Source organism: Pelophylax lessonae, assembly GCF_965119305.1.
Source record: "Pelophylax lessonae genome assembly, chromosome: 7".
Taxonomy (NCBI): Eukaryota; Metazoa; Chordata; class Amphibia; order Anura; family Ranidae; genus Pelophylax; species Pelophylax lessonae.
Genome location: NC_138774.1, coordinates 270,918,224 through 270,939,652, shown reverse-complemented (window position 1 = coordinate 270,939,652; position 21,429 = coordinate 270,918,224). Strand labels below are relative to the sequence as shown.

The 21,429-nt window shown below is 45.7% G+C and overlaps 1 protein-coding gene across 1 annotated transcript in view; it reads left to right on the top strand.

Moving 5' to 3' along the window:
• The first annotated feature begins 4,664 nt into the window (after nucleotides 1-4,664).
• Nucleotides 4,665-21,429, top strand: part of SH2D3C (SH2 domain containing 3C) — a 124,544-nt gene continuing 107,779 nt past the window's right edge. The window contains exon 1 of the mRNA XM_082263933.1: nucleotides 4,665-4,780. Within this exon, the coding sequence (XP_082120059.1) occupies nucleotides 4,693-4,780 (88 nt within the window). The 5' untranslated portion in view covers nucleotides 4,665-4,692. The remainder of the gene's footprint in view (nucleotides 4,781-21,429) is intronic.

Below are 21,429 nucleotides of genomic sequence, written 5' to 3'. Positions count from 1 at the left end.
GTCCCACCTCAGCCCCTCCTCCTCTCAGTCAGCTGTTCGTAAGCCTTAGAATGTCATCGGACCTTGAAAATGCCTTGTGCGCATGCGCACCGGGGCTCGCAGCAGCTGGTGGTGACGGGAGCGTCCCCGGAAGTGACGGGGGTCCGGAATTTTCACGGGTCCGATTAAATTTTAGAACACCGGCTCTCCTCGCCTCACACTGTCAGAGTGTGACACTCACACTCTGACAGTGTGACTGACAGAGTGCGATCAGCGGCTCCTTCTCAAAGGGGAGTCTAGGTAAAAGGTAATAGGAAAGGAAGAAAAATGCTGACTATGTGCCTAAGAACACCATCCCTACAGTCAAGCACGGAGGTGGAAACATTATGCTTTGGGGTTGTTTCTCTGCTAAAAGTACAGGTACCGCATTGAGGGATTTTTGATTGATATTCTGCCTCTATCATTTAAAATACACACACAAATTATAGACCCTCATTTCTTTGTAAGTGGGCAAACTTACAAAATCTTCAGGGGATCCAATACTTCTTTCCCTCACTGTAGGTATAAGCATTTGAGGAGCCCAACTTCAAGTAAAAAACATACATTGACCCCCAGTAGAAGGATGTGATAGGTCAGGAAAGGAGAGGGCATCTCTCTAACGTGAGGGAAATCCCCCTCTTAGACACCTGTCATTGGAACATTTGTCCCCCTTCAAAGATTTCTCTTCTTTTCCTGTTTCAGTGTGTTATGATGATGTGGGCTTACACAAGGTGTGGAGTCTTCACCAAAGCGCCTAGTGATGAAGATGGACCAGGAACCCTAGTGGTCTCCTTGCAAAAAACTAGCACCAAGTTACGTTCCTCAGGATCACTCCACTGAAGAGGTGACTGGAATGGAATGATTACGATGCGGAGACTGTTTACAAGGCTGCAGGCAAGAGAGTGGTCAAGTCGAGCAGAGGTTTTGGCAGGTGAGAAAGTAGTTATGTCCAGGCAGGAGTACTGACAAGCAGCATAGTCAGGTAGACAGGCAGCAGAGTAATCAAGTCGAGGCAAAGGTTGAGACAAGCGAGAGAGTGGTAAGGTCCAGGCAGGGGTCTTGGCAGAAAGCAAGCAAAAAAGTTGTCATGTCCAGGCAGGGGTCTTGGCAGGCAACAAGCAAAATAGTAATAAAGTCCAGGTCAAGGCAGGCAAGAGAGTAGTCAGGTACAGGCAGGGGTTTTGGAATGCAGCAAATGAGAGTAGTAAGGTCAAGGCAGGGGTTGGGAAAGGCGAGAAAGTAGTCAGGTCTAGGCAGGTGTCTTGGTGGACCAAGTAGTCAAGTCAGTCTAGGTTGGCATTAAACAGTCACCTGGAAGGTGTCATAGCACTTTAGGTCTAAGGAGTCAGGTCACTCCAGGTAGGCAACAAACAGGCAACTAGAACACATGGAACATGCCCAGCATCATTTCTGGGAACTTTGGTAGAGGTAGTGGAGGTCCTAGTAATCTTGGAAATCCTGGATGACCCGACAGGGATTCTGTGAGTACTGGAGATCCTAGAAAATTCTCAAAGTCACAACTGGAATCCTATACTGTATGTACTGACGGTCCTGGGAATCCTAGAAGATTGGGCAGGGATTCATTGATTATTGGAGGTTCTAAGAATCCTAAAAGACCCTACAGGGATTGGACTGGAGGTCCTACAAATCTTGGGAGACCCAGCTAGAATCCTGTAGGTATTGGAGGCCATAGGATTTCTTAATGTTTCAGCCGGGATTCTGTGAGTACTGGAGGTCCTTGAAATCGTGGAAGACCTGGCAGGGATCCTGTGGTTACTGGAGGTTCTAGAAACACTGGAAAACCCAGCAGGGATTCTGTTTGTACTCGAGGTCCTAGAAATCCTGGAGACCCAGCCGGGATCCTGTGGATACTGGAGGTCCTAGGAATCCTTGAAGTCCCGGCAGGAATCCTGTCTGTACTGGAGGCCCTAGAAATCCTAGGAGACCCAACAAGGATCCAGTGGATACTGGAGGTCTAAGGCAGTGGTCCTCAACCCTGGTCCTCAGGGCCCACTAACAGGCCAGGTTTGCAAGATAACTGAAACACATCCCAGGTGATATCATTTGCTGCTCAGTGATTGCAGTACTCTAGTCTGCATCTCCCCAAGGTAATACTTAAAATCTGGCCTGTTAGTGGGCCCTGAGGACCGGAGTTGAGGACCACTGGTCTAAGGGATCCTGGAAGTCCCAGCTGCAATCCTGGAAGTACTGAAAGGCATAGGAACACTGGTATATCTGGCAGAGATTCTGTGGGTACTGGAGGTTCCAGAAATCTTGGAAGACCTAGCAGGGATCCTTTGGGTACTGGGGGTCCTAAGAACACTGGAAGACCTAGCAGGAATCCTGTGGGTACTTGAGTTGAGGTCCTAGTAATCTTTGGAGACCCAGCAGGGATCCTATGGCTAATGAATGTCCTAGAAACACTGGATGACCTGGCAGGGATCCTTTGGGTAATGGAGGTCCTAGGAACACTTGGGGACCTGGCAGGGATCCTGTGGGTACTGGAGGTCCTAGTAATCATAGGAGACCCCGCAGGGATCCTGTGGCTAATGAATGTCCTAGGAACACTTGAAGACCTGGCAGGGATCCTTTGGGTACTGGAGGTCCTAGTAATCATAGGAGACCCTGCAGGGATCCTGTGGCTAATGAATGTCCTAGGAACACTGGAAAACCTGGCAGGGATCCTTTGGGTACTGGAGGTCCTAGGAACACTTGGGGACCTGGCAGGGATCCTGTGGGTACTGGAGGTCCTAGTAATCATAGGAGACCCCGCAGGGATCCTGTGGCTAATGAATGTCCTAGGAACACTTGAAGACCTGGCAGGGATCCTTTGGGTACTGGAGGTCCTAGGAACACTTGGGGACCTGGCAGGGATCCTGCGGGTACTGGAGGTCCTAGTAATCCTGGGAGACCCAGCAGGGATCCTGTGGGTACTGGAGGTCCTAGTAATCCTGGGAGACCCAGCAGGGATCCTGTGGCTAATGAATGTCCTAGGAACACTTGAAGACCTGGCAGGGATCCTTTGGGTACTGGAGGTCCTAGGAACACTTGGGGACCTGGCAGGGATCCTGCAGGTACTGGAGGTCCTAGTAATCCTGGGAGACCCAGCAGGGATCCTGTGGCTAATGAATGTCCTAGGAACACTGGAAGACCTGGCAGGGATCCTTTGGGTACTGGAGGTCCTAGGAACACTTGGGGACCTGGCAGGGATCCTGCGGGTATTGGAGGTCCTAGTAATCCTGGGAGACCCAGCAGGGATCCTGTGGCTAATGAATGTCCTAGGAACACTTGAAGACCTGGCAGGGATCCTGTGGGTACTGGAGGTCCTAGTAATCATAGGAGACCCCGCAGGGATCCTGTGGCTAATGAATGTACTAGGAACACTGGAAGACCTGGCAGGGATCCTTTGGGTACTGGAAGTCCTAGGAACACTTGGGGACCTGGCAGGGATCCTGTGGGTACTGGAGGTCCTAGGAACACTTGGGGACCTGGCAGGGATCCTGTGGGTACTGGAGGTCCTAGTAATCATAGGAGACCCCGCAGGGATCCTGTGGCTAATTAATGTCCTAGGAACACTGGAAGACCTGGCAGGGATCCTGTGGGTACTGGAGGTCCTAGGAACACTTGGGGACCTGGCAGGGATCCTGTGGGTTCTGGAGGTCCTAGTAATCCTGGGAGACCCTGCAGGGATCCTGTGGGTACTGGAGGTCCTAGGAACACTTGGGGACCTGGCAGGGATCCTGTGGGTTCTGGAGGTCCTAGTAATCCTGGGAGACCCTGCAGGGATCCTGTGGGTACTGGAGGTCCTAGTAATCATAGGAGACCCCGCAGGGATCCTGTGGCTAATGAATGTCCTAGGAACACTGGAAGACCTGGCAGGGATCCTGTGGGTACTGGAAGTCCTAGGAGACCCGGCACGGACCCTGTGAACACAGTGACAACTAAAAATGTTGGATTTCCCCTCACTTTCAATGCTACTGGGACGATTACAGTGGGTGACTTATCCAGTGAGGACAGAGACAACACTGACAGAGAATTTAACAAATCCCCACCCTATGCCTATCTACAAAAAAGTTTTTGGATGAAGTTTAAATAAAAAAGACACATGCTGGACGAGGGGTTGGTATGACAGAGGGAGGAGTCCACAGTTGTGCATTAAAATTCACTGGACTCTCATCGATCATTCATATTTACTTTTTCCCTTTTTTTTAATAGGTGATTGGCTTGCTCTGACATACTACAATTTGAGCATACGACGTTTGTACAGGAAACTGGTACAGGCAGAACTAAAGCGGAAGTGAAGATTACCACCACCACAGACTTTGTAAGATGTGATAGATGAACCTAGCCATAGAAAATAGCAGGAATTGTACAAACAGCGGCATTTGTTATGGGCAGCACAGATAGTGCTGCCCAAAACAAGAGGTCGAAGGTGACAGAGATGTCACATAAAGGGAGCAATTTCAACATCAAAAGGTTCCCACCTTACAGATAGACATCATTACCAGAAAGCAGCTCCTCCTTGCACAGCTCATCTTGTGGTTGAATAGCTCAGCCCCAAAACCACACGAGAGTAGTCAGATAAGCAGCAAGGTGCAGAATGAGGACTTTTTGCTGAGAGGGGAAACTGCACCCTGGTAGAAAAGTTCACAGTTATTGGGGCAAGGAAGCCGGATGAGAAGATCTTCAGAACATTCGTCTCAGGACTTTAAAGGTGGCACCATGGGCGACACTCTCAAGAAATCCAACGCCAAAAAATTTAGTGAGTATTCAATGATCTGCAGTCTTTGGTTGTGTAGTGCAGTGGATGTCTCACGGACCTTTATTTCTATTACGGCTGGCTAGTTTAGGGTGAGCTTCAACCAGCTTATTTACAAAGTGGTTGACCTGATATTTTAGTAATAGGTAGACCCTGATGGATCCTCAAACTACAGCCCTCCAGCTGTTGCAGAACTACACATCCCATGAGGCATTGTAAAACTCTGACATTCACAGACATGACTAGGCATGATGGGAATTGTAGTTCCTGAACAACTGGAGGGCCGTAGTTTGAAGACCCCTGAAAGTCTTAGATAATCCATCAGTCAAAATCTCTCCGCTCTATAGCAGTATTAACCACTTAAGCCCCGGAAGATTTTACCCCCTTCCTGACCAGGGGGTATTTTGCGATTCAGCACTGTGTGATTTTAACTGACAATTGCGCGGCCGTGCGACACCGTACCCAAACGAATTTGACGTCCTTTTTTCCCCACAAACAGAGCTTTCTTTTGGTGGTATTTGATCACCTGTGCGATTTTTTGATCATGCGCTATAAACAAAAAAAGAGCGTAAATTTTGCAAAAATTACAATATTTTTCACATTTTTTTAAATGAAATTCCACCCCAAAAAATGTCAAAATCAAAATTTTTTAACATTTTAGGCCAATTTGTTTTATGCTACATATTTTTGGTAAAAAAAAAATCGCAAAAAGCGTGTTTAGATTGGTTTGCGCAAAAGTTATTGCGTTTACTAACTAAGGGAAAGATTTTTATCATTTTTGTTGTTTTTTTTTTTAATGCGTAATGGCGGCAATCTGCGATTTTTTTTGCGGGACTGCGACATTGTGGCGGACAGATCGGACCCTTGACTGACATTTTTGACACTTTTGGGGTTACCAGTGACATTACTACAGTAATCAGTGCTATACATATGCACTGTTACTGTAAAATGACACTGGCAGGGAAGGGGTTAACTTTATTTGAGAGGGAGGGGTTGTGTGTGTCCCTAGGGGCGTGATTCTAACTGTGATTGGCTGTGGCTTGATGTGTAGGAACAGTGATCTACGGTCCTACATAGTAGAACCATATGATCACTGTTCTTACACAGGGGAGAATGACAGGCGGCTTTGTTTACATCAGCCGCTTGCCTTTCTCCCGCTCTAATGGACGATCGCGAGTGACCGGCGGACATCGGGTCCCGTCCCGGGGGCCTGTGACTGAGCGGGAGCGCGCCTCCGGCGGCACGCGCTCGCTCCCCAGAGCCTCACAGGCTAGTGACGTACCCATACGTCACTTTGCCTGTGAGGGGCTGACCGCCGCAGTATATGTACTTGCGGCGGTCGGCAAGTGGTTAAACCCAACAGAAGTATTCAAGGGGTTAAATGTAAGCCTAGGGGAGTGTTTACATGCATTGTAAGGGCTCTTTCACACGGGCGGTCCGATCAGATCCGCCTGTCAGTTTTTTAGGCGGATCTGATCGGATCCTCCATGCAGCTCTATGGGGCAGCGGGTGTCAGCGGAGGTCACCTCCGCGGACACCCGCTGCCATCCGCATCCGATCCTGTGCTGAAATCTGGACGGATGGAAACCCTATTTTTCCATCTGTTCAGTAATCGGATCGGATCTGATGAGAGCGGACAAGCGGTCCGCTCTCATCCAATCCCCCATAGAGGGCAGCGGGTGCTGAGACACCTCCCTCTCCGCACTGCAAGCGGAGACGGAGCTGTCATCCGCCCGGCTCAGCGGGGATCGCGGATCGATCCCCGCTGAGCAACATGGATCCGCCTGCGGAGGCGGACCGTGTGAAAGAGCCCTTACTGTAATAATGACACTGGCAGGGAAGGGGTTAACATTGTGTGTGATCAAGGGGTTAAATGTGAGCCTAGGGGAGTGTTTACTAACTGTGGGGGGAGGGACTTGTGAGATGACCATAGAGACATGTGATCCTATATAGAAGGATCACGGGCACTCTGTGATCATTCCAGATAGAAGAACGGTCAGCTGTGTTTACAATAGCTGACCGTTCCTCTCTCTCAGCGGGGAGTGATTGCGGGTGACCGGCGGCAATCGCAGCCATCTACCCCATGCATCGGAGTCCCCGCTGCCAAGTGGGGACGGGAGGCCAACGCTGGCGCGCACTTGCCCCCTAGCAGCAGGCACGCAACCGACGTAGGGCTACGTCGGTTCGCGCAGGAGGGGCGGTCCTTAAGTGGTTAAAGGAATTTTAAGACAGATTTACTTACAGGATCACCAGGTGAAAATGAAAGAAAGAATCTAAAAAAAAGAAAATGAATGCAGAAACCGCATCTCAGGATTAGTAAGCTGCAATAGAAAAATATGATGTTATAGGGGTTTAATACTGTTTTAAGTCTCGATTCTTCCCACCTCGGTGTGTTCCTCCTGTTGCAGTCTCCATACGGCACATAAGTATATTTGTGCAATTTCTTTTATCTATGTCACTGTATTGTGAAGATTTGTCTTACTGCATGAAAATGCATTTTAACCTCTTATGGTGGCGCCCGCTGTCGCCCCACTCCCGCTGTAATTGGACACAGCGGGAGCCAATCAGCGGGTCCAGCAGGCCCAATGTTTGCTGGCACCCTGCGATTGTTCTCAGGAGAGGCAGAACGGCGGTCTGTCTACGTAAACAAGCCAGATCGCTGTTCTAAGAGAGAGGAAGATGGAGATCTTGTGTTTCTGCTAAGCAGGAACACGGATCTCTGTCTTCCCCCAGTCAGAGCATCCCCCCCACACAGAAAGTACTCCATTTAACCCTTTGATCGTCCCTGATGTTAATCCCTTTCCTCACCGTAGTTTTACTGCGGCAGGTCGGCTCTGTCTCGCGAAACGACGCACTGGTACGTCGCTTCGCGGGACCGCCAGTGGGGGACGCGTGCTTGTGAGGCCACAGGGGGAGTCAATCAGCAGGTCCGGCAGCCGCAATGTACCCTGGGCACCCGCAATCGCTCCCTGTGGGGACGGAATGGCGGTCTGCTGTTGTAAACATGGCAGACCGCTGTTCTGTCAGTAATGAACACAAGGATCCTGTGTATCTCCAATTTAGGAACACAGATCTCTCTGTTCATTCAGCAAGCCCATCCTCCCCACAAGTAGAAAGCACCCCCTAGGGACACATTTAACCCTTTCATTGCCCCTGATGTTAACCCCTTCCCTGCCAGTGTCATTAGTACAGTGACAGTGCATATTTTTAGCACTGATTACTGTATTGATGTCACTGGTCCCCAAAAGGTGTCACTTAGACGTAGATTTAGTAAAACGGGTGCACTCAGAAACTGGTGCAGCTCTGCATTGCAGCCAATCAGCTTCTAACTTCAGCTTGTTCGATTAAGGCTTTGGCAATAAAACCTGGAAGCTGATTGGTTTCTACGCAGAGCTGCACCAGATTTTGCACTCTCCAGTTTTAGTAAACAACCCCTTTAAGGCCCGTACACACGTACCGATCGTCGGCCGAAAAGCGTCGGCCGACGACCGATCTGCCGATTGTAGGCTTGTTAGTATGATGCCTCCGACAGCCGTCAGCGCACATTCTGCCGACAAGAATCTGTCATGCAAGCATTAAAATTTTTGTATGCCGACACCAGATTGTTCGCCAGTCAGTACAGAATTCGGCCGACAGACAGCAGATTTGCAAGACTGGGCATGCTCAGAAAAGAAAAAACACAGGGAAAGTTAACCATCACATGACATCACTTCTGCAGTCGGCTGTAGTCGGCGGACAAAATTCTTGTGCAGTCTTTTGCACTTTTCAACAGACACCGACAGCCCGGGGACAAAAGACAGCCGATCGTTCGCCGACGATCGGTACGTGTGTACGGGGCTTTAGTGTCTGATTTGTCTGGCGCAACATCGCAGTCCCGCTAACAATCGCTGATCGCCGCCATTACTAGTAAAAACAATACAAATTAAAAAAAATACCATAAATATATCCTATAGTTTGTTGACGCGATAACTTTTGCGCAAACCAATCAATATACGCTTATTGGGATTTTTTTTTTTACCAAAAATATGTAGCAGAATACATATTGGCCTAAACTGGTGAAGAAATTAGATTTTTTACATTTTTTTATTGGATATGTTTTATATTGTTTTTTTTTTTGTTTTTTGTTTTAAATTGTCGGCTTCTTTTTTTGTTTATAGTGCAAAAAATAAAAATTGCAGAGGTGATAGAATACCACCAAAAGAAAGCTCTATTTGTGGGAAAAAAAGGACATCAATTTTCTTTGGGTACAGCGTCGCACGACTGCGCAATTGTCAGTTAAAGCAACGCAGTGCCGTATAGCAAACAATGGCCTGGTCAGGAAGGGGGGTAAATCTTCCAGGTTAAGTACAGACCCCATTCTTTATTATCTGGCTAATTCACACCTAAACATGGCATGCTACCCCCAATAGGACAAGCAGCACTTTCTGCACCTACATGTGTTAAGTAGACCCATCACAATTCACACAATCATGTTACATGCAGTTTTGTGCATCCGAGCCACAGAGCTGCTATAAATTCTCCCACCTGCTGGCAGTTTGTTCTAATTGCACACTGACAGCTGTGCAGGTGGAGGACACTTTATAGTCCATAGAAAACCATACAGGGGCAGATGTTACAGGAAAAGATTGGCATGGTTTATCTAAAGACTTGGTGACCCATACTGATAATGGGCATAGAGTGAAATGTACAGCACAGTGTACAGAGTGAAGCAGTGACAGTATTAGAATGTACAGCACAGTATACAGAGTGAAGTGGTGGCAGGTATAAAATGTAAAGCACAGTGTACAGAGTGAAGCGGGGAGAATTATAGAATGTACAGCACAGTGTACAGAGTGAAGCAGTGACAGTATTAGAATGTACAGCACAGTGTACAGAGTGAAGCAGTGACAGTATTAGAATGTACAGCACAGTGTACAGAGTGAAGCAGTGACAGTATTAGAATGTACAGCACAGTGTACAGAGTGAAGCAGTGACAATATTAGAATGTACAGCACAGTGTACAGAGTGAAGTGGTGGCAGGTATAAAATGTACAGCAGTGTACAGAGTGAAGTGTTGTAAAATATAGAATATACAGCACAGTGTACACAGTGAAGTGTTAAAAAAATATATAAAATGTACAGCACAGAGTACAGAGTGAAGTGTTAAAATATAGAATGTACAGCACAGTGTACAGAGTAAAGTGGTGACAATTAGAGAATGTACAGCACAGTGTACAGAGTGAAGTGGTGACAATTAGAGAATGTACAGCACAGTGTACAGAGTGAAGTGGTGACAATTAGAGAATGTACAGCACAGTGTACAGAGTAAAGTGGTGACAATTAGAGAATGTACAGCACAGTGTACAGAGTAAAGTGGTGACAATTAGAGAATGTACTGCACAGTGTACAGAGTGAAGTGGTGACAATTAGAGAATGTACAGCACAGTGTACAGAGTGAAGTGGTGACAATTAGAGAATGTACAGCACAGTGTACAGAGTAAAGTGGTGACAATTAGAGAATGTACAGCACAGTGTACAGAGTAAAGTGGTGACAATTAGAGAATGTACAGCACAGTGTACAGAGTGAAGTGGTGACAATTAGAGAATGTACAGCACAGTGTACAGAGTAAAGTGGTGACAATTAGAGAATGTACAGCACAGTGTACAGAGTGAAGTGGTGACAATTAGAGAATGTACAGCACAGTGTACAGAGTAAAGTGGTGACAATTAGAGAATGTACAGCACAGTGTACAGAGTAAAGTGGTGACAATTAGAGATTGTACAGCACAGTGTACAGAGTGAAGTGGTGACAATTAGAGAATGTACAGCACAGTGTACAGAGTAAAGTGGTGACAATTAGAGATTGTACAGCACAGTGTACAGAGTAAAGTGGTGACAATTAGAGAATGTACAGCACAGTGTACAGAGTAAAGTGGTGACAATTATAGATTGTACAGCACAGTGTATGGAGTAAAGTGTTGTAAAATATAGAATGTACAGCACAGTGTACAGAGTGAAGTGGTGGCAATTATAGAATGTACAGCACAGTGTACAGAGTGAAGTGGTGACAATTAGAGAATGTACAGCACAGTGTACAGAGTGAAGTGGTGACAATTAGAGAATGTACAGCACAGTGTACAGAGTGAAGTGGTGACAATTAGAGAATGTACAGCACAGTGTACAGAGTGAAGTGGTGACAATTAGAGAATGTACAGCACAGTGTACAGAGTAAAGTGGTGACAATTAGAGAATGTACAGCACAGTGTACAGAGTGAAGTGGTGACAATTAGAGAATGTACAGCACAGTGTACAGAGTAAAGTGGTGACAATTAGAGAATGTACAGCACAGTGTACAGAGTAAAGTGGTGACAATTATAGATTGTACAGCACAATGTACAGAGTGAAGTGTTGTAAAATATAGAATGTACAGCACAGTGTACAGAGTGAAGTGTTGTAAAATATAGAATGTACAGCACAGTGTACCTGTATATTGTTTTGTGCAATAGCCATCGGGGGTGCTTGTGCGCTGATTGGCCACAGAAGGAGCCAATCAGCAGGTCCGGTGGATGCAATGTCCGCTGGGCACCTGCGATCGCTCCCTAGGGAGACAGAACGGTGGTCTGCTGATGTAAACAAGGCATACCGCCCTTCTGTCACAGATAAACACAGGGATCCTGTGTTCATCTACTGAGTCCCCCCCCCACAGTTAGAAAGCACCCCCTAGGGACACATTTACCCTTTGATCGCCCCTGGCGTTAACCCCTTCCCTGCCAGTGTCATTATTACAGTAACAGTGCATATTTTTAGCACTGATTACTGCAGTAATGTCACTGGTCCCCCCAAAAGTGTCAAAATTGTCAGGAGTCCGATCTGTCCGCCGCAATATCGCAGTCCCGCTAAAAATCGCAGATCGCCGCCATTACTAGTAAAAAAATAAATAAATAAAAATGCTGTAAATCTATTCCCATAGTTTGTAGACGTGATAACTTTTGCGCAAACCAATCAATATACGCTTATTGGGATTTTTTTTTACCAAAAATATGTAGCAGAATACAAATTGGCCTAAAATGTTAAAAAATTGATTTTTTTATTTCTTTATTGGGAGTATTAAATAGCAGAAAGTAAAAAAAAATTTTTTTTTTCAAAATTGTCGCTCTTTTTTTGTTTATAGCACAAAAAATAAAAATCGCACAGGTGATCAAATACCACCAAAAGAAAGCTCTGTTTGTGGGAGGAAAAGGACATCAATTTTATTTGGGTACAGCGTCGCTCGACCGCGCAATTGTCTGTTAAAGTAACGCAGTGCCGAATCGCAAAATATGGCCTGGTCATTAAGGGGGAAAATCCTTCTGCGGCTGAAGTGGTTAAAGTGATTTGATGATATAAATCTGTTATATTGAACACAAATCAGTTCATTTATCATCACGCCGATCATTTATACTCAGAATATGTTGCTATATTTGGACAGGGTGTAATCAGTTGTCGGGTCCCATAGTGAGGCTTTGTCTACGCTCACTTCACTATTTCATACCATTTTTTTACCACAACCCGCAAACCAACATACCTGTATGTCGGCTTGCAGAAGTGGTTGTGCCAGGATGATATGCAGCTGCAGGCATCACCCCGGTACCGTTTTTTTAGAGCCGGCGATCGGCTTTCAGGAGATAAATGCAGATGCAGCTCAGCAGCCGCTCGGCCATTATCCCAGCGAGTGGGAGGGGATGCCCCCCACTTCCCGCGGCCCTGCCAGTGTCTCCCGTCCCAACTGGGAGACCCGAGCAACCCGCCGCTACGTCCGCCGGCTGTTTGGAGTCCCGAACAAAGCTTTGATCGGGTCTCCGATGTAGTAACCTGGAGGCGACGTCATGACGTCACAACGTCACTTTCGATTTACTTGGCAGCTAACGGCGCTAATTTTAAAAAAAACTGTCAGTATTAAAAAAAGCATTTTTCGGCATTTTGAGTACTTTGAAATGCAGTGGAGTCTTTTAGACCTCTGATCCCTTCATTAAGGGTACCTTTCATTGCCTATTACTGTCACAAGGGATGTTTATGCATATGTCTATTTCCCAAAGACAACCTCTGGATATGACGCTGAACACATGCACTCAAATTCTTTGGTCGACCATGGCAAGGCTTGTTCTGAGTGGAACCTGTCCTGTTAAACCGCTGTATGGTCTTGGCCACCGTGCTGCAGCTCAGTTTCAGGGTCTTTGCAATATTCTTATAGCCTAGACCAGTGATGGGGAACCTTGGCACCCCAGATGTTTTTGGAACTACATTTCCCATGATGCTCAACTTCACTGTAGAGTGCATGAGCATCATGGGAAATGTAGTTCCAAAACATCTGGGGTGCCGAGGTTCACCATCACTGGCCTAGGCCATCTTTATGTAGAGCATGGGTGTCCAACCTTTTGGCTTCTCTGGGCCACATTGAGTGTAGAGAAATTTTCTCGGGCCGCATATTAAATATATACTATAGTTAAGGTATATAAGTAATAAAATGCTGCCGCGCCACTGCACCCCCCGCACTAATTTAACACAACTAGAGGATGATGAAATTATATGGAATCAGTATACAGAGGTTTACTTCTTCTGAGCGATAATAAAGGAACACTCTAACCACCATGACCACTTCAGTGATTTGAAGTGGTCATGGTGGTAGGAGTCAGAAACACTGCACATGCTCCCCTCCCCCCTCTGAGGCAGCCTCTGCCTACAGTTAGTTGGAAACCTCTGTGGTCGTGCCCCCGACCTGACTTCCTTCCTCCCCAGCAAAAAAAAAATTGTCAGGGGGCAGTGGGCCGCATTGCCTGAGGTTCCGGGCCGCACGCGGCCCTCGGGCCACAGGTTGGACATGCCTGATGTATTCTTTTTTTTAGATCCTCAGAGAGTTCTTTGCCATGAGGTGCCATGTAGAACTTCCAGTGACCAGTATGAGAGAGTGAGAGCGATAACACCAAATTTAACACACCTGCTCCTCATTCACACCTGAGACCTTGTAACACTAACGAGTCACATGACACCGGGGAGGGAAAATGGCTAATTGGGCCCAATTTGGACATTTTCACTTAGGGGTGTACTCACTTTTGTTACATAGTTACATAGTTAGTGAGGTTGAAAAAAGACATAAGTCCATCCAGTTCAACCTATGATGTGTGTGTGTGTTTGCTTTTAACCGTACATTGTATACCCCTGTATGTTGTGGTCTTTAAGGTGTCCATCCAATAGTTTTTTGAAACTATCGATGCTCCCTGCTGATACGACTGCTTGTGGAAGAGAATTCCACATCCTTACCGCTCTTACAGTGAAGAACCCCTTACGCACTTTAACCACTTGCCGACCGCCGCACGACTATCTACGTGGGCGGTCAGCCCCTCACAGGCAAAGTGACGTAGGTCTACGTCGCTCGCCTGTGAGGGCTTAGGGAGCGAGCGCGCGCCGCCGGAGGCGCGCTCCCGCTCCCGCGTGGTCACGGACCCCCCCGCGCGTGTGACCGGCGGACCCGATCGCCGCCGGCCACTCTGCGATCGGCGGGGGAGAGGGAGAAAGTCAGGCAGCTTGTGTAAACAAGCTGCCTGTCATTCTCCTCTCTGTATGAGAGATGATCACATGGATCTACTATGTAGATCCATTGATCACTCTGCATACAGTTGAAGCCCCAGCCAATCACAGTTAGAATCACGCCCCTAGGGACACACACAGCCCCTCCCTCTCAAATAAAGTTAACCCCTTCACTACCAGTGTATTTTTACAGTAACAGTGCATATATATAGCACTGATTACTGTAGAAATGTCACTGGTAACCCCAAAAGTGTCAAAAATGTCAGTCAAGGGTCCGATCTGTCCGCCGCATTGTCGCAGTACCGCAAAAAAAATCGCAGATCGCCGCCATTACGCGTTAAAAAAAAAAACAACAAAAATGACAAAAATCTTTCCCTTTGTTAGTAAACGCAATAACTTTTGCGCAAACCAATCAAAATACGCTTTTTGCGATTTTTTTTACCAAACATAGGTAGCATAAAACAAATTGGCCGAAAATATTAAAAAATTTTGATTTTTACATTTATTTTTGGGGGAATTTCATATAAAAAAAGGGAAAAATATTGCTATTTTTGCAAAATTTACGCTCTTTTTTTGTTTATAGCGCGTGATCAAAAAATCGCACAGGTGATCAAATACCGCCAAAAGAAAGCTCTGTTTGTGGGAAAAAAAGGACGCCAAATTCGTTTAGGTACAGCGTCGCACGACCGCGCAATTGTCCGTTAAAGTCACGCAGTGCCGAATCGCAAAATACCCCCTGGTCAGGAAGGGGGTAAAATCTTCCGGGGCTTAAGTGGTTAAGGTTAAACCGCCTTTCCTCAAGTTTTAGTGAGTGGCCACGTGTCTCATTGTATCTCCTTTCTCTGAATAGTTTGTTCCATATGCTAGGGTCACCAGTACAGTATTTGTACATTGATATCATATCCCCCCTCAATCGTCTCTTCTCCAGAGAGAATAAGTTCAGTGCTTGTAGTCTTTCCTCATAGCTGATGTCCTCCATTCCCCTAATTATTTTTGTTGCCCTTCTCTGGACTCTCTCCAGTTCCAGCACATCCTTCCTGCGGACCGGTGCCCAGAACTGGACAGCATACTCCAGATGTGGCCGGACCAGAGTCTTGTAGAGTGGGAGAATAATCTCTTTATTTCTGGAGTGAATCCCCTTTTTTATACATCCCAGTATTCTGTTCGCTTTGCTTGCAGCGGCTTGGCATTGCATGTCACTGCCAAGCCTGTTGTCTACCAGTACCCCCAGGTCCCTTTCCATCCTAGACTCACCCAGAGGTTCCCCCCCTATTGAGTAGCATGCTTTCTGGTTTCTGGCCCCCAAGTGCATTACTTTACATTTTTCTACATTAAATCTCATCTGCCATGTAGTTGCCCACCCCGTTATTTTGTTCAGGTCTGCTTGCAAGATTTCCACATCCTGCATAGAAGATATTGGCATGCCTAATTTAGTATCATCTGCAAATACTGAGATTGTACTAGATATCCCCTCCTCTAGATCATTTATGAATAAATTAAACAGGATTGGTCCCAGGACAGAACCCTGGGGGACCCCACTTTCCACACCCACCCAATCCGAGTACTCCCCATTAATCACCACCCTCTGTACTCTCCCCTGGAGCCAGTTCTCTATCCAGGTACTCACCTTATGGTCCATACCTACCTCCCTTAGTTTGTACAGTAAGCGTTTGTGGGGACCGGTGTCAAAGGCCTTTGCAAAGTCCAGATACACCACATCCACAGGCTTTCCTTTATCTAGGTGGCAGCTCACTTCATCGTAGAAGGTTAATAGATTGGTTTGGCACGAACGATTTTTCATGAATCCATGCTGATTACTACTAATAATACCGTTTTCATTACTAAAGTCTTGTATGTGGTCCCTTAACATCCCCTCCAAAATTTTGCAGACTACAGATGTTAGGCTGACCGGCCTATAGTTACCCGGGATATATCTCCGCCCTTTTTAAATATTGGTACCACGTTGGCTTTTTTCCAATCAGCTGGCACCATACCTGTCTGTAAACTATCCTTAAAGATCAAGAATAATGGTCTGGCAATCACCTGGCTGAGCTCATTAAGAACCCTCGGGTGCAAGCCATCAGGTCCCGGGGATTTATTTATGTTAAGTTTCTCTAGTTTAGCTCTAAGTCTATCCTCTGTTAGCCATGGCGGTACTTCCTGAGGTGTGTTATTTAGTTCGGCCTTACAAGCTGGGTTCGTGTAGCCCCCCGATTCCTTTGTGAAGACTGAAGAAAAGAAATTATTTAACACTTCCGCCTTGTTGCCAGTGGTTTAGACATTAATGGCTGTGTGTTGAGTTATTTTGAGGGGACAGCAAATTTACACTGTAAGGGCTCTTTCACACGGTCCGCCTCCATAGGCGGATCCGTGCTGCTCAGCAGGGGATCGTAAACACAGATCCCCACTGAGCAGGAAGGTGACAGCTCCCTCTCTGCTCTGTGTGCGGAGAGGGAGATGTCAGAGCCCCATGCATCTCTATGGGGGAATCGGATGAGAGCAGACCGCCTGTCCGCTCTCATCCGATCCGATCCGATACCCTGGACGGTTGGAAAATAGCGTTTCCATCTGTCCGGTTTTCACGGACAGGATCAGATGCGGATAGCAGTGGGTGTCAGTGGACATGTCTCCGCTGACATCCGCTTCCCCATAGGGATGCATGGAGCATCCGATCAGATCCGCCTAAAAAACTGACAGGCGGATCTGATCGGATCGCCCGTGTGAAAGGGGCCTTATAGAAGCTGTACACTCACTACTTTACATTGTAGCAAAGTGTCATTTCTTCAGTGTTGTCACATGAAAAGATAGAATAAAATATTTACAAAAATGTGAGGGGTGTACTCACTTTTGTGAGATACTGTATATATAATGTTTGGGGGTTCTAGGTAATTTTCTAGCAAAAAATACTGATTTTTACTTGTAAACAACATGTGTCAGAAATAGGCCTGGTCCTTAAGTGGTTAATAGTGCATTTGCAGTATGCAGATGGGAAAGGAATAAAGAATAAATAATAAATAAAATAATAATATAATTAATAATAATAATAATATTATTATTATTTATTATTATTATTCTAATAATAATAATAATAATAGAATAATAATAAATAATAATAGAATAAAGACTGAAGTGGGGTGATGGTGAGAATCGTTTCTCCATACAAACCACGGCGCTCAGTAAAACATATTGATTGGCTGTACTTTCAGCTGTGTCATGTAAAATTATTCACAATTTTAACCATTTGTATAACAGCACAGAAATACTGATTTATAATTTAAATAGGCCCGGCCCTTAAGTGGTTAATAGTACATTTGCAATATAAATGATAATACAATGTTGGCAGTATGCAGATGGGAAAGAATAAATAATAAATATAATAATAATAGAATAAATAATAATAATATAATAATAATAATAGAATAATAATAATAATTATAATAAATAATAATAATAGAATAATAATAATTATAATAAATAATAATAATAGAATAAAGAAAGAATAAAGACTGAAGTGGGGTGATGGTGAGAATCGTTTCTCCATACAAACCACGGCGCTCAGTAAAACATATTGATTGGCTGTACTTTCAGCTGTGTCATGTAAAATTATTCACAATTTTAACCATTTGTATAACAGCACAGAAATACTGATTTTTACTTGTAAACAACATGTGTCAGAAATAGGCCCGGCCCTTAAGTGGTTAATAATACATTTGCAATATAAATGATAATACAATGTTGACAGTATGCAGATGGGAAAGAATAAATAATAAATATAATAATAATAATAATATAATAAATAATAATAATATAATAATAATAATAATAATAATAGAATAATAATAATTATAATAAATAATAATAATAGAATAATAATAATAATAGAATAATAATAATAATAATATAATAATAATAATAATTGAATAATAATAGTAATTATAATAAATAATAATAATAGAATAATAATAATTATAATAAATAACAATAATAGAATAATAATAATAATTATAATAAATAATAATAGAATAATAATAATAATAATAATAATATAATAAATAATAATAATATAATAATAATAATAGAATAATAATAGTAATTATAATAAATAATAATAATAGAATAATAATAATAATTATAATAAATAATAATAATAGAATAAAGAAAGAATAAAGACTGAAGTGGGGTGATGGTGGGAATCGTTTCTCCATACAAACCACGGCGCTCAGTAAAACATATTGATTGGCTGTACTTTCAGCTGTGTCATGTAAAATGTGAGTACTGTGCTGGTTTGTAGAATCTATTCTCTCCGGAAGCCCTCAGTGTGCTCTTAGCAATATACATGTGTAATGTAATCCCCCGGGGATATGCCACTGATCTCATCCTCCCAGTCTCTACTATTCTATTCTCATCAAATCCCTGTCCTCAGCTCCAGCAAGAACAATTTGTTTATTCACAATTTTAACCATTTGTATAACAGTACAGAGTGCAGACAAGCATGCGTTGTGCTGCGACCAAGGAAAATCCTGCAACACTGTAGAGGCCCCCATAGACATTGGATGGCAATCTCCATTACTGCCCTTATTGGTCTGAGGGCTACTTCGTATAATTCAGAAATATTTGCGGGCCCAGCAAAATCAATTTTATAAATGATTTAAGTTTCAACAATAGAATATTCCATTCTCTGCATGAAGATAAAAACCTTCAGTGTACAGCTCACCCCACCCCCTCACTCTTATACTCACCTGAGCCCGATCCTGATCCAGCAATGTGCATGAGAGCAGAAGCTTTCTTGGGTCTCTCCCTCCTCATTGGCTGAGACAGAGCAGCCATTGGTTCCCACTACTGTCAATTACAGCTAGTGAGGAGGGATGGGGGGGGGGGGGGGCTGAGCCACGCTCTGTATGTCTTATAGAATGCCCCCAGAGCAAGTGGGGGGCAAGTAGCACTGACAGGGGACCCAAGCAGAGGAGGATCGAGGCTGATCTGTGCAAAACCATTGCACAGGGCCAATAAGCATATCTCCCAACATTTAAAACTCACAATGAGGGACATTTGAGGATGGCTAAGATCTGCGGCACGCATAGCGCGCCCGTGGCAACATTTGAGCATGGCCAATCGCTTAGCAGTGGGAGGGGCTTAAGGTATGTGGTTAAACAAAACCCAAGCTTCTTTGTACCTATAAAATATGCCTCCCCCCTCTGCTCCATGCCTCCCCCCTTTGCTTCATGCCTTCCTCCTCTGCTCCATGCCTCCCTCACTGTATGTCTCCCCTCTCTGCTCCATGTCCCCTTCTACTCCATGCCTCCTCCCCCCCCCTCTGCTCGATGTCTCCCTCTGCTCCATGTCCCCCTCTGCTCCATGCCTCCCCCCTCTGTTCCATGTCTCCCTCTGCTCCATATCTCCCCTCTCTGCTCCATGTCCCCTTCTGCTCCATGCCTCCCCCCCCCTCTGCTCGATGTCTCCCTCTGCTCCATGTCCCCCTCTTCTCCATGCCTCCCTCCTCTGTTCCATGCCTCCCTCCTCTGTATCATGTCTCCCTCTGCTCCATGCCTCCCTCCTCTGTTCCATGTCTCCCTCTGCTCCATGCCTCCCTCCTCTGTTCCATGTCTCCCTCTGTTCCATGTCTCCCTCTGCTCCATGCCTCCCTCCTCTGTTCCATGCCTCCCTCCTCTGTTCCATGTCTCCCTCCTCTGTTCCATGTCTCCCCCTGCTCCATGCCTCCCTCCTCTGCTTCATGTTTACCTTTGCTCCATGTCTCCCTCTACTCCATGTCTCCCTCTGTTCCATGCCTCCCTCCTCTGCTCCATGTTCCCTTCTGCTCCATGCCTCCCTCCTCTGCTCCACGTCTCCCTCTGCTCCATGCCTCTCTCCTCTGCTCCATGTCTCCCTCTGCTCCATGCTTCCCCCCTCTGCTCCATGTCTTCCCCCTCTGCTCCATGTCCCCCCCCCCCCCTCTGCCATGTCCCCCTCTGCTCCATGCCTCTCTCCTCTGCTCCATGCTTCCCCCCTCTGCTCCATATCTCCCTCTGCTCCATGTCTCCCGCCTCTGCTCCATGTCTCCCTCCTCTGCTCCATGTCTCCATATGCTCCATGCTTCCCCCCTCTGCTCCATGCTTCCCCCCTCTGCTCCATGCCTCCCTCTGCCCCAGGTCTTCCTTTGCTCCATGCCTCCCTCCCTGGTGTACATAACAGACCTCAGAATAGCCGCATCTTGCAGAGTGGTGTGCTGCTCCCCTCCTCCTCCGTGTACAGGAGAACATAGCAAGGAGGAGGGGCGGGTTTAGTGCACTCCTCTCTGCTCAGAGCAGCAGGGAGAGATGTGCCTGGAATGTGTTGCTCGCGGCGTGCGGAAACCAAGCCGCCTGCACCGCCGCAGGCATTTCGGGACTCAACTCTGATTTGCCGGGACTCCGGGACATGGACCATTTTCTGGGACGGTCCTGGCAAATCAGGGACAGTTGGGAGGTATGGATAGGTATTGTATCGAAATACCAACCAAACTGCTCTCTTCGGTCCTCCCAAGAGCTCCTGCTCTCTAGCTCCCTTGTCACCTCCTCCCATGCTCGCCTCCAGAGCTTCTCCCATGCTTTGGAGCTCCCTACCCAATCTGTCTGATTATCTCCTAATCTATCCATCTTTGGAAGGTCCCTAAAAACCCTTTACTTTATAGAAGTCTATCCTGCTTCTAACTAATACACTGTGTTTTTACTTTCTCCATCAGCTCATCCCCCACAGTTATTATCTTTTGTATCACTTGACCCTCCCTTCTAGATTGTGAGCTGTAACGAGCAGGGCCCTCTGATTCCTCCTGTACCAAATTGTATTGTAACCTCACTGTCTGCCCTCATGTTGTAAAGTGCTGCGCAAACTGTTGGGGGCTATATAAATCCAGTATAATAATAATATGTTTGCTGTTTCTTTTTTTTTTTTTTTTTTTATCTGAACCTTTACAAACACTTTAAGATCATGCATGGAGTTCAGCTTTAACTCCACTATTGTTGAGAAGAAAAAAAAAACATTCCCCATTTTACAAACTTTGTTGCAGATTTCTACCTTTTGTTATTCTGAAGAAATAGCGGTTTATTGTGGTAGGTGAATCTAAAGGGAGTGAT